General features: G+C 38.7%; 1 protein-coding gene across 1 annotated transcript in view; it reads right to left on the reverse strand.

Moving 5' to 3' along the window:
* Positions 1 to 734: 734 nt before the first annotated feature.
* The window catches only part of LOC108755126 (DNA-binding protein D-ETS-4), a 41,970-nt gene continuing 25,289 nt past the window's right edge, over positions 735 to 17,415 (reverse strand). The window contains exons 2-6 of the mRNA XM_018497953.1: positions 10,224 to 10,618; positions 8,896 to 9,557; positions 7,235 to 7,389; positions 2,157 to 2,346; positions 735 to 1,456 (exon numbers count right to left, since the gene is read on the reverse strand). Coding sequence (XP_018353455.1) covers positions 1,098 to 1,456; positions 2,157 to 2,346; positions 7,235 to 7,389; positions 8,896 to 9,557; positions 10,224 to 10,618 — 1,761 coding nt within the window. The 3' untranslated portion in view covers positions 735 to 1,097. The remainder of the gene's footprint in view (positions 1,457 to 2,156; positions 2,347 to 7,234; positions 7,390 to 8,895; positions 9,558 to 10,223; positions 10,619 to 17,415) is intronic.

Below are 17,415 nucleotides of genomic sequence, written 5' to 3' on the forward strand. Positions count from 1 at the left end.
TAAAGTCTACTAGATTTTCTGGTTAAATCCACTAAAATTCTAATTGAGGTAACCAGATCTAGTAGACTTAATCAAAATTCTGGATTGTTCATTTTCCATCAGAATTCCAGTTGATTCAACCAAACATTTTTCTGCGTGTACGCATGTTAAACTTCTTCAAAGTCAAAAATTTTAACTTTTCAGAAACAGAAAAAATTTTGTAAAATTCCTTGACTTTTCCCTGATTTTCCTAACCGTTTTCAATGCCCCTGACATTTTCCGAATTTCCAGTTTTGTAGCAACCCTGATATTTTTACTCGTTTGCGACGCAGTAGGGAAGGACGACGAAGTCATGGCGCGTGGACGATTAGAAAAATTGTTTTCGTATAAAAAATAGATTATCTCCCGAGACAATTTCAATCTCCGTTCCCATATCGAGAAACGGCGGAATCAAGTTGCGACGAATAGTTCCGCGCGCTGAGTGTGGTGTCCCGTCGACGTATCGCGTACATTATTAGACAGCTCGAGGATCCGACGAACTGGTGCCGACAAGCGATTGTGAGAATAGAGAGGAAAGAGTCATTTCTTCCCTTTTCTCTGGCAAATTTCCACCCGCTCGCGTCTTCACCTCGCGACAAGAGCTTCGTCGAAACGAAAGACCGACCCGGTAGAAAATCGCGTGCTTATTACATATATAATATTATTAATAAAAAAGAGAAGAAGAAGAAAAAGAAAACGCGAAGACGTAAGTACGTACACACAGGAGACAGAGAGGGAAAGTGAAAGGGAAGTGGGGAAAAGAAGGGAATAAACATAAGGCGAAAGTGATCGCCCAAAACGGGCGTACTAAGCGGACCCGGCCGTGGCTCGGTGTTATCGTCGGGATAATATCGAGCATGGCGGATCATTATTTCGTTTTTTTTTTTCTTTTTTTACCTTTTCATCTTTGTGCTGATGGGCTCTTGTTGAGGTCACTCGCTCCAGACCACGTGCGCCTACTCGCACAAAGGAAAAGAGATTGAGAGGACTCGTAGATACGAGAAAGGAGAAGCGGGAGAAAGAAAATGGAAGGCGAAGAGAGAGAGAGAGAGAGAGAGAGAGAGACGGAGGAATCTTCCTTATAGACAATAAGGATGACAGAACTGGTATACCAGTCTCTGGCTACGCTCCGTCTTCTTCATGATGCCCTTCTTGTAGTACTGTCGGATGCTGCGGCTGAGCTTGTCATAGTTCATCGCGGGCCGATTCTTTCGCTTGCCCCAGAGTCGCGCCACGCGCACCGAGTCTTCGATCTTGAAGACCCCCTTGTTGCGATCCAACCAGCGTATGCAGGAGCCATGAACGCCCGGACTCTGCAGCAGCTCCTTCAGGAACTGCCAGAGGTGAATATGGCTACCGCCGTTGCGCATCTTACCGCCCGCGCCGCCACTGTCGTCGTTCCCGCTGCTTTGAGCGGAAGCGCAATCCTCATCCTCGTCTGCACGCAGAGAATCAAGGAAACGCAAGGAGTGAGGGATAAGAAGCGAAACTAATTGCGCAATGTCAACTTGGCATCGTTGCGTTACATTTTATTCGCGCGTGAAACCAAGTAAACGATACAATTATAAGTTCTCTCATTACAAGTTCTTTAGACATAATAGGTGTAGACATACTCGTGCGCATTCCCATGATTTTAACATCTGTTCTTCGTTGGAAAGAGCTGAACATATCAATGTCCCAAATTTAATACTTTAGAAAGAAAGAGAGAAGTAGAGACAAAAGAAAAAAACATTTATTATACCGCTGGACCTTCTAAGATCAAATAAATTGAAGCAAAAATAATATAAGGAACAAAAAAATTTGCAAAAGTTAAAACAAATTTATTACATCGAAAAACAAAAGAAAGCAATATATGTATAATATAAACTCAAGGAATTTAGTAAAAATAAAATAAAATAAGAATAGAAGGAGCGAGCGAGAGAGAGAGAGAGAGAGAGAGAGAGAGAGAGATGTGATTCAAGGTATCTTACTCTTTCTAAACCAAAGTGACAACACCATAGGAATGCGCAGTTTATTAGTAATATATCTATGGAATCAAGCAAGAAAAGGCGAGTCCACTTAATTTTATCGTTACACGAGTTTACCATTCGTACGATAAATAATGGTACATTAAATGATACAAGAAGCATATAACATACCATCTGAGAAATCAATAGTGCAGGGAGATTCCTTGAGGCCAACTATTGTATTTCCAACTGTCGGAGTCACGGCACTGTTTGGAGACTGAACTACTCCTGTGGGACTCCAGGAAGCGGCTAGAGTGTTTCGTGGTGATTCCTCGACGGCGGCCTTCCAGATCTCCAACTGTGCGTGCAGCATGCTCCCGCACTTCAATATAAACAGTCGTATCAGCATTATTAGCATAATTATTCGTAGCTTATCGATGTTTTATAAAGCGGCGTCTACAGCAATGTTTAAGGCGTAAAACTCAAAGGAGTTTAAGCTGATCGACTACAATTGATTAATTTAAAATCTCATCGTAGACATCGCTCGACGCATCAATGCTCTATTTAAAACAGATCAAATGCAATTTATTACATATTATATATAATATCAAAATATTAGCTGCATATTGAGAACCCAAACTTAACTTGCCACTTGCGCCTTCAAGATCATATATAGGGACGATTGAAAATAATAAAAGCTGAGCACAGGAAAGAATAGACGCGAGAAAAAAGAAGAGAGAAAGAGAGAGAAAAAGAGAGACAGAAGAGGAGCGTTAGAATTCCAATGGAAGAATCGTTGTGAGCGCGAGAGAAGAGAAAGCGGCTCCGTTGAGAGAGAGACGCAACAGGCAAGACATTCGAGCGGTTGACCCACTTCTCGATCGTTTCTGACGAGCCAATGGCGCGCACACCGGTAGGCACACACACACACGGTGAAGCCGATCCTGCTGATCTTGGAATGAGTGTTCAAGAAGCGGTTTGTACGCACGCACGCGCACGTACATTCATTTCGGACGCGCGGTTATTCTGCATCGCCGTTACATTCTCGTCTCCTATCCTCACGATGCACAAACGTGCCGACATCCGGAGACGCGAGATGCGAGATGCTCGTTCGTGAGAGATTTCGTCTCAAGCTATTGGAGCAGTATTTATTACAACTATTATTACAAACCAACGATTTCGAATATGTAACGATTATTTGCAAGATTTAATTGTTGAAATTAGATCGCGTGGTGCTTATTAACGAGGCACTTCCTCCGATCTGCCAATGTCGATCTGCGCGCGGCACATTCTTATGCCTCATTCAGCGGCGCAATCATACTTGGATACTTTGCAATGTTCCGAGAAAACAAATATTCTCGCGTATCGATAATCGCTGCCATTAAGACGCGATGCTAAACCGCAAGGAATGCCGTAATTATTTCCTCGAGGAATCGATAAGCGAACGTGGCATGACTCGTCTGGGGGCTTACACGTCAGCATTAAACGCCATTTATTAAAAATGCAATCCAATTTTCCGCTCTTTTCCCTTTTTTCGATATTTCATCTTTTACTTTGTTCGATTTAAAAAAGGTTGAGTTTAAACTCAATAAAAATTGCCTTTACACCTGAACGTTTTATCTTCGATGATTCTATTCTGCAGTGTACGAGTACTTGTAAAAGTTCGAGAGAGAAACCGAAGAAGCGATTGATTATAGACAACTTCATAAAGGAAGATATACGCGACTGAATGCCTACGAATTTTAAATTGATCGAATTAAATCGCGCTTACAAGCGCTGTAAAATTAAATTGGCCGGGTAAACCTTCACCCGGACAATATAAAGTACGCGCGCGTAATATTTGTGAGTTGAACCATGAATGAAGTCCGCGAAAGAAACTCGACTGCACGTCGCGTCGCATCAACGAAGCACGAACAAACGAGGAAAGGACTTGGCGAGATCGCATAGCAGATAGAACGTGACCATAAGTCTGACCATGATTCCACGCTACGAGAACTACCGTGGTACTTCGCAACGCGATTATCCAATTACTAGACGCAAAGCGGAATCCATTATGCATGACTACTTCCCCGCTGCTCGTCATATACACAGCTACTCTATACTCGCTATTAATTTCCGTTAGACTAGTACGCCTGTAATTCTCTTCGAATAATGAGATGCGCATCGCATCGATCGATGAGACTCCAAGTTTTACCTATTTATGCTTATACAATTTAAAAACATAACATAATTATGCGGAGTCTATACGGCATTTATTATGTTTCAGGCTCTTAACTGACTTTGATATTTCCTGTTTTTCTTCAACGAACTCAGGAAGATGGCGGAGAAAAAAATTAATTCTTAGGTAATGAAGCGAAGAAATGTATTTTGCTTCTCGTCCTATTTTATTATATAATCATTGTACTAATAAAAAATAATCAACGAATTAAACAGTAACTGCAAGAAAAAGATTACACTTTTTAGAAAAAAACTAATTGGTTAAAATGACACTTTGTTTTATAATACAACGTCAAATTCACTTTCTTAGCTTTGTCTTAGCTTTGTCAAATTTAGGGTTAACTGCAGTCGACAGATAGGTATAATCAATATTGGCACAACCGGTTTTTAGCACGCTCGATGCCGTGGATATAAAACTTGTTACTTAATAAGCAACTTAATGCAGCTTGTATGCACAAGTATCAGAAAGAAGCCGTCATAATTTGTTTTCTCAGTTCTTTTCGAATAATAATATATTCATGAAGATAATTTCATACTTTGATTCGTCAAATAATCACATCGAGATATGAACAACCGATCATTAATAGTACTTTGTAATTAAGTTACTTCATGTGTTAATCAAACTACGGTACTTGTAATCACATATTCTTAAGTCAGATATTATTTACAAGGTAGAAATCGCATTTGTAGTGTAAATGTGCGCTAGACATGCATACTGTAATCAAAATTAATATTGTCACTATTGTACAGGATGTCCTGAGATTTGCGAATCAAAATATCTCGGTATAACCCTTATTATTTTACACTACAACTATTATTTAAAATAAAAATTTTATAACAAGTAACTTTTTTACTTAATTTTTTAAAAACTTTCTTACTATAATAAGAAAGTTTATTTTGATTCGCGAATTTCGAGATATACTCTATTTAAGATTGTCCCATAAAGGCCGTAATAATACTGGGAGATATCTGGCATCATTTTGAGACGAAAATTCTAATACCATAATAATGTCAAGGTTACAATAATTTTTTAACATAATAAATATCAATAATTAGAAACATCAATAATTTTACTTCGTACATGTAATCTTTATATCGATATTAATAAGAAACGATTATTAACTAGCTTTCGCTTTTAGCACTTTGCATTGTGCCACACTTAAATGCACAAGTTTTAGACAGTATTATTTAAATGCTTATAATTAAAAAATTATTATAGCCTCGATATTTTTATGGTATATTAGAATTTTTGTCTTAAAATGATTTCAGGAATCTACCCTTAAATCTACTCTTTGTTACAATCTTCATTAGGACATCCCGTATATGATAATATAAAATAGTATTTCATTCAAAACAAAACTGGGGGATAATAATGTAAAAATTTATATTTTTATTTAAATTTTCACGTTGATACTTATCAATGTCAATATCGTTAATATCAGATTATCATACACGAGTGAGTTTCAATCTGATAAAAAAGAAGAGATTAATAAAAGAAAAACACCGACAATCTTGAACAATCTTAAGGACTTCTTTTCTGAAATCGTATCCCTGATACAAACGTATAACTTTCACGCGTCAGATGATTCTTGGGGAATTCCGATCCCGTTACGTTATGTCGAAATCTTGAACAACGTACATTCAACCACTAATTCAACTAATTCTTCAGGTACAGATTATGCGGAAGAGACATAAACGCGCATCGATTACTAGGAAATTCACTTTCACCGGATCTTGGCAACGAACATTTCTCAAGTCCCGGTCCTGGTTTCTTCAACGATCGAACGCAAACTTGCTTACAACGATCGCAAATTGTTACGATAATAAAGGATAAAGTTAAAATTACGCTCACTGATTGCGTGTAACTTTTTTCGATGTCAAATTTAAACTTGTCATAATTTCACTGAAACATGAATTTATCGATTCACATCCATATATGTTATTATATTACGTTTTATTGTCACTGATAAGTACTGACATTTATTAAAAATTAATCAGTCTTGATGAAATATATATAAAAGTACAGTAATTTAATTTTAAATATGTGATTACTTATGAAAATACTTTTACTATCGAAAATATAAAATACGAATAAAATAGACGCAACATGCGACAATTACCGTGATAAATGTAAAATCTATTATAAATTTCCGCGACGCGACGAGAGATAAGTTCCATAAAAAAATCCAATGATATCAATGAGGCAGATAAGAATATATTTTCATATAGGATCGAATATCACTTCGTTATTGTTGCTAACATCATCAAGCATTTACAAACGAACAATACAGAGAGAACGTCATGCAAAAAGAACCCATACGTAAATTTAAATGTTTTTTTTTCTTGCCTCAGACCTTCTTACATTAACGTAAAATAAAATCATTTCGAAAATCACGCGGCTGATTGATTCGTTGAAAGCACATAAGTATGTACGATCCTCACGACGCACGACGAGGTCGATCATCGCAGACGCAAGGTATTGCGTAACGGTACACGTCAAAGTTGTGAGTCGTGCATGCGCTTAACGTAGTGTACGAGAAAATAAAAGTCGGACACGATAAAATGTAAAAATAAAGAATAAAAATTTAATGCGAAATTTTTTTTTTTTTTTTTCCTGTAATGTCTTGAGCAATTTCTTTTTTGCTCGGAGATTAAAAGCGATGTCTGAATACAGATATCTACATAATTCACCTACATTCAAATATGCTGTCGCATACTGAGAAAATAGAAGTAAACAACGAAATCTTATTCCCCGTTTAATCAGACTTTGTATATCAGAATTTTTTGAACAGACAGGTTTGATTATTGCGCGTAGGATGTTTAACGGAAAATGGGAAAATTGCAAGAAAGATCGCTTATTGTTAGATAAAATATATTTCCTGCCAAAAAAAAAAAAGGGAAAGTAAGAAATAATGAAAAAAATTTTTAATAGTAAATATTTAAAAAAGAAAAGCCTTTAATCAATCTACATAATTCTTTAAACGTGATCTCTGTTTCTCACTGTCTGTTTCATGAAAAGATTCAAACCTGAAGGAAGGTACATTTGAGCTCACCTGGGGAGCTCTCTGGCAGAATTCTTCTTCTGTGAGGGAGGCCAGCGTCGCGCCATCCACGTTGAAGCTCTCCATAGGTACCGAAGGCAATTGCAATTGCCGCCTGGCCCACTGTACCCAAGCCGCCACATCCGCTGCGCTCCAGCGTCTGGGCTCTGCAATTAAGTGTCGGAAATCTGACGTTACTTATTTTCACGGTTGCCAACCGAAAAAACGCAGTAATGAAAAATCAAAAGATCCTTGAAGGACCGTAAACGAGATTGACAATTACACGAATATTCGTATCCTCCGAGAAAAATCTTGAAGTGTTAACTCAGAAAAAGCAAACCACATTTTCGAACATTTCAGCAGCATCGCAGCAACGTTGTTGCGATATTGCTACAACGTTTAAAAATGTTTCTTGCTTGCTGAGAAGATATTGCGCGGAAGTATAATAGTTGCGCATATGAGCGTAGAAGGATATTAAGAGTAAAAAAAAAAAAAGAATCTGTAAGGCATGTAATTATATCGATGACGTGGATCTTTGTCACGGCACAGCACCATAATTTCGTAACTCCTCGTGAAAGCATGCCAGCACGACACATGCTTTGGTAATTTATTTCAACCGTGACTCATGGTTCACAGAATTAACAGATGAACTAGTTGCATTTGCGAATATAACGACGACGATGACGACGACGATGTCGTCGTCGTCGTCGTCGAAATTACTGCCCGCGGCAAGGTAACGAGAAGGCCTAACGGAACGAGACTAGCTGATACTTAACCGAGAAAACCGAAGTGCGCGTCGGAATTTCTGATGGCTCGCTCGTAATCATGTCGTCTATATATCATCGAATGGCATCGAAGTGAATATTTCCACAGTATATCTGATCACGAGGAGAGAGTTTATAGATGGATAAGTGAGATACTAACGAATCTCGGCATTATGGACACATACACGATAAGTAGTTTGAGAGACTGCTAAAGAAAGAGATGCTTGACTCAATTTTGATACTTTCATAAGTTCTGGAATGATAATAAGACTTAAGCTACAATTTACCGTATGAAACATCATCGAAAATCACGAATATAGATAATTTCTCGAGTTACATTGTCGAGATAATCTTAGCAAATGATGTAATGATAAAATCTTAAGAAACGCAAGAATAAATCTTACTTGATGATTACCATAAGGTTGATAATAATAATAATTAACGCGCACGTGATTGCAGCCATTGTCACGGCGACTATTATAGAAATGGCGTGCTTATATAAGGACATACGCACTTACCCTCCATTATACTTGCAATTAATCTTTAGCGAGATAATATCGATAATCGTATAAAACGTATGATTTTATATCATATCTTTTATCATTTCAGCTCTTTAATTCATTATTCGGTATCTACGATTATAATAATATATATGGATTTTATAATGATTACGCGCGAATACGCAAATTGTGGTTCAATAATTTGTGCTGTCTCAATTAATTTGCATTAAAAAAAAATTCAGTACATTCTTTATAAATTTCCAAAGCTATCTTCAGTGACAAAAATTGTATGATAATCATGAGCTACGCTCATCCGCAGGACTCATCCTTTGCAGAAATATGAACGAGAAGAGAGCATTGTTTTATAAAATTGTAATTAAACGGAGGCTTCATTTAAAAAAAGGCTCACCTGGGTGAATACCGAGCGCCACGCAGGTGTTGTCAAAGTCCTTCTGCAGTTGCTGAATAGCCAGACTGAGGACGGGCTCGAGCTGTTCGCGGGCGAGGTCGCCGACGCATTCGCCGGTCTCCATGTCCTCGACGAAACCAGTGCCGACGCCGCCGAGATCGACAGGTCTTAGATTGTACTTCCTCTGGAAGCTAGTATCCCTCAGCACTTCTCGCAGCAGCTGATGATCGCTCTTCTGGCCGTCCTTGAAGAGTTCTTCCTCCTTTCGCAAAGGATTCGCCAGTTCTTCTCGCGATCCTCGCTCCACCTTAAGCTGACTCGTCTTGGAAATTACCACAAGGTCCTTACGAAGGGCGGCGCCCTTGAAGAGGAGTTCGTGCAACGCTGAACTACCCTCAAATTCGCTCGAAGGACTAGGTGAAGATGAAGAGGAGGACAAAGAGGAAGATGGCGACGAACCGTTGTTGCTAGAAACGGATCGCGGTTCCTCCTTGAAAAGGATTTCTTTCAGCAAGGGATGCCCCTGCACGCCAGTATTCTCCTTTTTCGGTAGGAAGTCGGCGTCGAGACTGTTATAGATATCCTCCTCGCTTCGAGGCGGAGTACAGGGCACTGTGCAGTCGGTTGAGTCCTCACGGTAGCCCAGACTCTCGGCTAAGAGTCTGTAATCATGCGAAAATGCGCGATCCATTACCGTTAAAAGATTGTAAACGAAGAAAATGACAGGACACGAGAAATAATGGCATCCAAGTGTGGTCCTAAATGCGAGTGATCAGCGATTTTTAATCCCGCGCGCGTCACGTATATAATGATCATATATAACACAGTGCAACAGCATTTTACATAGATAAAAAAAAATTAAATTTCCCGTGAAACGTAGAGACGAAATCTAACACCGGCGCGGGCGTTTTATTCTACGTTTTATCAAATCATTTGTATTTTTTGTGCAGGTTTCAAGTTTGCTCAACTGTATACTAGTGTCCCGTTAAAGTACACAAATTGACGACTAAAACAATATCTGTTTAATTTAATATAAACATAAAAACGGATTAAACCACGAATAGATTTAATTTATTGTGTGTTGTTAAGTAAAATCTGTATTTTATAATTCGAAATATTTGCATTTTACTTTTACTAAATCAGTATAGATATACAACGGCTTTAATATGCGCTAATCACTATACAGTGCATCCAACCGAATTCGCTAACAAGTCTTATGTCCTGATTTCGAACATGCGTGATATCTATAGACATTTAAAAAAATATGGGTTAAAGTAAAAGTCCACTTTACAAAATAATTAATTTGTAAATCGCGATGCGGTACCTACCTGGATTCCTGAAGAATAGCCAAAAGATCGAGGCTCTTCTCCCTCTTGACCGTTTGCTTGACGGACGGTTCCGGGCTAGTGGGGTAAAACTGCGCGCTCTGAGGGCTCCTGGGCACGTAATAGGGGCTCGTCGGATATCCCGGCGAGGAACCCTCATGCGAGTAGTTAGGCGACAAGGGCAACTCGCCGGTTGGATACGGTGGGCTCTGGTAGATCGTGGGCGATCCCGAGCGTGGCGAGCGTGCCTCCTGCTTGATCTGAGAACTTTTCAAACAGGCCTGGCCGCCCGCGCCGGTCGGGCTGTAATCGTCCGGCAGGAGAGACAAATCGAACTGAAAAGTGCTGTAGTCGAATGATGGCGAGTAGCCGGCCGCGGTCGGCACCGTCTGCGGCATCTGAAAAAGAATCGAACATCACAGATCGCACATACATACGTAATTCAGCACGATTAGCTTGCAAAAAAAAAATGTAGAAAAGAGAAAGCGGGCCGCTAAGACGCCCGTCCGCCGTCTGACATCTGCGGTGTGAGACACGTCTGCGCCCATCGTGGTCAAAGCCAGTCAAAGCATAGAGCATGGACTGTGCATGAATCTGTGTATAAAATTGATCGATAGAGGCGCGAGCCGGAAAGAAAGAAAATCTCTAGGTCTCTAGTCTATAATATCTATTATTCCCCGAAAGCTTATTCAATTGTTCTATATTATAACGATCTCGTCGAACGCATTATATTAATCATACACAACATTCACTCCAGATTGCGTCCCAGATTATTAAATTATTCGATTACTACTTTCGCGAAGGTCGTAATCCCGTAAAAATGATGTGTCTCTCGATATGGATAATAACGGATAATCACGTTAGATTTCGCAGTAAGATTCCAAATACATTGTGTCTCTATGATAGCAATAATTTCCACAGGAGATAGAGTAAGCGGTAACGAGTAAGGTGAGCCTCGATATCTGTCTGCGGCTGGATCGTAAAGTAAACGCGAGTGTACGTTAGGGGAATGTACAAAGGGGAGAGGCAATAAACCCAATCATCTTTGGTAGTCCGGATACGTTATTCTTCATACCGATCTGCGTTGTTCATACCGAAAGCGAAAACTGTTACGCGTCAATATACTTTTCCCGAGACCTGGGCCACGGACTGGACCCGATCGCCCGTTTATCTTTCAGCGTGTTTATTGCTCATCGCGACTCGCGCGTCGTGCGTTTGACCCCGCGTCAGTTTGTTATGCTTCGCGAGTCGCTCATGGCGATCGTACTGCTCCGTCTGTGTCTACAGTCCGGGACGTGCGACTGTCTCGATACTTGAGAATGTTTTGACAATAAGTACACAATGGTTGCACTCTTTTCGAAAAATTTACTTTAAATAAAGTTAACATTTTTCAAAGTAATTAAGAGTTTATTTAAAAAATTTTCAAGTAATTTAGAGGATGGGTAAAAAAGGTTATATAGTCTGAAGTAATTCGAAAATTTTTAAGTACATATTTTAAGACTGGCGTTAAAATAGCTTAGAAAAACCAAAGGTTTTATTATGTTTTGTTATTCCCGTTGCATCTGGAATTTTTTAAATGTTTGTAAGTTTTAAAGTTTTTGTAAAATCAAGTTAACATCAAGTTTACTCGCGAATGGGGTTTGTCTACAAATTCATGTCAATTTTACAATTATTATTTTAAAGAAAAATGTTTAAGTTATTTATATTTATTTTTCACAATTTTTCACAAGTTTCTTTAATGTCTTTTAGTTTTTCTCAAGTAAGTTTTAAGATTTTTTTAAGGTTTTCTAAGATAAATTTTCCCAAGGGAGTAAGTGGATCCGAATAAATTCTTGTACGAGTATTTATTATTGTTTGATTAGTATACGACACTCTAGGTATACGTATAAAATTTGATTTAATTCTTAATGTTATTTCCTCAAATACGATTTTTAATAATCAAGACCAACCAAAAAATTAAACAATTTTTGAACTAATAAGATAATTGTGCTCAAATTTTACACAAATATTCAGATAATAACGAAACAATTTATGAAATTTTTATATTTTTTATAACGTCTTAAGATATGACCCATACATTCTTGACGAAACTAAAAAATTAACAGAGAAGATAAAAATTACCTTTAATCAATTATATTTAACTGTATTTATGTCGACAACGAGCAATATTAACAAGGATATATGACAGAGTCTATAAAAGTTAAAGTTGAATTATGAACGTTGCGGAATGTTCGCATAAATTCTCATAAAGAGAAAGTCGATACAAAGCTTAAGAAGAAATACGTCACGACATGGAAAAAAAAATCTTAATACTGATATCCAGGAAAAGTGTATATATAATAATATATCTAGAAATATGTACATATATATCTGTAAAGAGAAAAAAGTGGACTATATCTATATAAATAAATCCGTTAAAGCGTTTGCACAAAAAAAAAAGAGAAAGAACGGTTGTTCTCGCAAACACCCGCGCTTGCAAACGAGAATAACGCCGATGTCTGAAAACGAGCGAGACAAGTGCGAGTTTCGGGTATCGCGGCGCTCGGATCGTCGACGCTCATTTCGCGCAAACAAAACATCGCATCGGAGAGATACGACGCGAAACGCGTCGAGAGACGAAACGGCCGCCTCCCGGTGCGGCGGGCCCGGTGTGGTGCACCTTAAGGGCCCATTTATCTCTACGTGTGTTTATTGCCCGTCGTGTGTTTGACCTCGCATCAGTTTGTTACGCTTTGTAAGCCCATTACAACGTTCCCAGTACATCTTCCCTCGCGCTCAGGCGGGGTCGCATCTGACATTTTGACGTAGTGCCCCGCAAAGGTCGACGCGAAATAAACGATTATGCCCACAGACACACCGCGTTCGCGCGCATCCTCTCTCAGACAACGTAGAGACACAATACCTCTCCCACTTTGATCGCACGTGCACGTGAACGCACGCGAACGCTTCACGTACACGAGTACACGAATGGGCATGGGAGGATGAGAGCTCCAAAGAGATACGAGCGAGTGTACGGCAAAAGCGTACTTATTCTCTCCCGGAGCCTCTCGAAAGGCAGAGCCGAGAAGTGAAAGAGAATGTTTATCTATATACTGATGGAATCTAAGAACGATGCACCTCTCGGGAGAACGAACCTTCCTGGACTTACTTTACGCGAGATCATGAGACCGCGACTCCCAACCGTGAAAATAATCGCATCTCTGAAAAATGCCTGATCAACACTTTCAGCCGAATATGATCATTAACGTTGAGACATTTATATTTGAAAACTCGAAAATCTTTTTTCGTTTAGTACTTTAATAAGCCAACTGAATAGACACTCTATCTATGTTTTCTCATCACACGTGAGAAATGCCATATTCGGTCAAGGCAATTATTCTTCGCGCCCAAATAATTTAAACATTATTTGTGAATTTATACAATTTCCAGCGTTTTGAGCAAACTCTCTGCGCATCTGATTATTTGTCGGAGTTGAATCCCGGCTGAGATAATATTTTCCGCAATAAATTATTTACAGTTTCTAATGTTACATGCAACTTTGTCGATATAATTGCAAATTGTAAATTTACGAGAAATATTACGAGAAAGCAAAGAACCGCCTTGGCCAAATGCAGCATTTTTCACTTGTGTGCATTCAATTTCATCGATCGATTTTTCATTTATTTATTATTGTTCTCTCATCACTTTGTGTTACAAAATATAATTAACATTCTACTTGTCGAGAAACGAAGAGGAGGAGTTTTGGAAAATGTAATGGGGTTCCGCCGAAACGCGTGAAACTTGCGTGGCAAATGTGCGAGAATGGTGCTCCCATGGAGAACCATTTAATGGCTCTCCTTGAGTTTCGCTACCTCCCTCTCGAGACTTTCGCAAAGACAAGCAAGCCATTGACGTCACGCGTCGTTCGACTAATCGCCGGCGCAGCTGCATTCTCCCCTTCCGTGAGCAAAACACGGGATTCCACCGGAGTCACGGGCCGCAACAGCCACGCGGGGCGACCTCATAATTTTCGCGAGACGGTCGTCCTGTTTAAACACCGTTATTTATTCGCAACTACACGGCGGCGCGGCGTGGCACACGGTACCCCGTCAGCCCGTCAGCTCGTCGGCCCGTCACCGTATTTCTCCGCAATCGGGTTTCCACGTAAATCAATTCTTCCGAAATGTACGGGTGTCTTGAAAGATTCTTTTCCTACACATAAAAACCATGTTATTTACGGTACAGCAATACCGATAGAGTACATCGAAGAACATCGACGCTATTAACATCTTGTGATTCTACGATTTCAAGAGATAAAAGCCGGTATTCATAGTCCGTTATTTATTTCAAGATCGTCTTGAATAATGTCTTAAGATGCTAATATATGGCTCTCTGATTGATTCATGATATGTTAAAATCGTACTTAATAAGTTATAAGAGTCTTAATTAAGGATAGATTGTGAATATCGGCCAAAGGCTTAAACTCAATTGAAACTTAACCCTAATGCCCTTTTTCATCAATGTAGATTAACTTTAATCTCGGTTTAACTTATTCTTCATCTTTTCTAATTCTTAGTTGAACCGAGATTAAAATTAAATCATATTGATAGAATATCGGTTATACACGATGATTTTTCAATCCTTTGCTACAAACAATGGGTCGTTCGTGTTCCGAGTTAATTTTCATTATTTTAAAAAATATATAAATTATTAAGTGATTCTTACATATACTTTAGTATATATTTATAAGATTGGGTAAAAAAAATTTTACTTGATGCTCTTAGTTTTTCGAAGAAAAAAAATATGCAAGACATGAATGATCCAATCGTATGTACTAAGGAGTAATACTTTTATTTTTCCTCTTTTTCTTTCGTTTCTGTGTGTTATTCAAAAAATATAAAAATACATAATTCATAATAAATATAATTAATACGAATCATATTGGGAGTGTGCATTAATTTTAAAGGATTTTTTCCAGAGAGATGGCGTATACTATAGCATCGGGCCATATTGTTGCTACCTTCATGTTCAAAGCACCATCATGTGGCTTTAGTTTTCAGTATGTGCCACTTTACCGAAGTGTAAACAACGTTGTTTTTTTTTTTTGAGCATTGAATATGTCGAATTATGTGCCAACAAAACGCAGTTTGCGGGAAGCTTTGCTTTTTTGCTTCCATTTGAAGAAAAGTGCTGCTGAAAGTCAACGAATGCTGTCGGAAGCTTATGGTGATTATACTCTTGATTTCAACATGTGAGTACTGGTTTCGACGGTATAAAAAAGGTGATTTCGACACGAAAGACAAGGAACGTCCAGGCGAAAAAGTTTGAAGATGAGGAAGTGGAAGCTTTACTCGATCAAGACCCTAGTCAAACGCAAGAACAATTTGCAGAATCATTAAATGTTGATCGATCGACGATTTCCAGACGTTTGAAGGCCATTGGAATGATTCAAAAGCAAGGAAGTTGGGTGCCGTACGAATTGAAGTCGAGGAATGTCGAAAGGCGCAAAATGACCTGTGAATTGTTGCTTCAAAGAAGAAAAAGTTTTTTGCATCGTATCGCGACGGGTGATGAAAAATGGATACGCTACGATAATCTGAAACGCAAAAAATCATGCTGGAGACTAGGTGAACCATCAACATCGATGGCAAAGCCGAATATTCATGGCGCCAAGCTCATGCTCTGTTTGGTGGGATCAGTTAGGTGTAGTGTACTATGAGCTGCTCCAACCCAACGAAACCATCACTGGGGAACGCTACCAACAACAATTGATGCAATTGAGCCGAGCATTGAAGCAAAAACGGCGAGATTACGTGAAAAGACACGACAACGCTCGGTCACATGTTGCGAAACCGGTCAAGGAAACGTTAGAAGCGCTTAACTGGGATGTCCTGTCACGTCCACCGTATTCTCCAGACGTTGCTCCTTCCGATTACCACCTATTTCGATCGATGACTCATGGTCTGTCTGAGCAGCGCTTCTATTCTTATAAAGATACTAAAAAATAAGTCGATTCGTGGATAGTCTCAAAAGATGTGTCGTTCTTTCGTGGAATCCTTCTATTACCAGAGAAAGATGGGAAAAAGTAGTTGCTAGCGATGGACAATATTTTGAATGATCAATTTGTAACCATTTCTTCACAATAAAGCCGTATTTTTACCAAAAAAATCCCTTAAAATTAATGCACACTCCCGATATCATGAAGGAATGCTATAATCGTCGTCGTCGTAATTCCAAAGCTGCAACGAAAATAAATTTCCTCGCTTACTAATTGAAAATCAATAAACAGTGAATTATCGCGGATTATTATGACGCGATATCTCTTGTTGTTAACACGAGAAACATGTATAGTGCCATAATGACAAGAATTATCATCGTTAAGACGCTCGCCGTCGAGCGTGATAACGTGTGAGTTATCGGCCACGCGGTTTCGTAATACGATTCGAGTTTTCACGATCTCGTCGGACTTTGGACGTGCACGTTGACATTTTGAGTGAGAAATCGCGACCTTCGATAACACTGTGACCACGAAATAAGAGACGAGGCACTCTCCTCGCGGTTTTCGTTTGTGCATTGTAAAAATGTCTTTGTGGTGTCTACCAAGTCATCATATTTGAACAAGCATTCCATATCCACGTTCGCGAAAAAAAAAAAGGTGAAAAGTTACGAGACAGTCATAAAAACAGCAGTATCTATAAGATGCATATTGAAAAGTTACTTAGCTGTTACTTTTTCCTATATATTTGCAGACGCACACAGGCGCGCGCACAAAACACGTATAAATATTTGTATGTATATTTTCAATAACACGTTAAACATTAGCATTCGTTGTGAAATCAAAATACTGTAGACAAGTCTGATGTAAGTGCGATTTTTAATACGTAACATGTACAATTAATTTATTTTCATCTTCATTAGCATAACGGAAATGTTGTCACTTCAGATAATTGCAACATATCTCTTTCGAGTGACGATTTAGATACAAAAACAAATCTTAATTAAAATCTTGATAAATCTTTATTAAAATATGATGTGTGTGATGATGTTCTAATTTTAAGGAATAACAATCTAAGAGTTGAAAGAGAAGCTTTTTTATATGATATGGTTCTCGGAGATCTTTCAAGTATTTATAAAAGAGTTAAGTACGGAAACAATCACAGCAATAATATAAATATATTTGCAAGATTTTCATCTTGATTTTATTTTAACAAAACGG

This window comes from Trachymyrmex septentrionalis, unplaced genomic scaffold, assembly GCF_001594115.1.
Source record: "Trachymyrmex septentrionalis isolate Tsep2-gDNA-1 unplaced genomic scaffold, Tsep1.0 scaffold83, whole genome shotgun sequence".
In the NCBI taxonomy this organism is placed as follows: Eukaryota; Metazoa; Arthropoda; class Insecta; order Hymenoptera; family Formicidae; genus Trachymyrmex; species Trachymyrmex septentrionalis.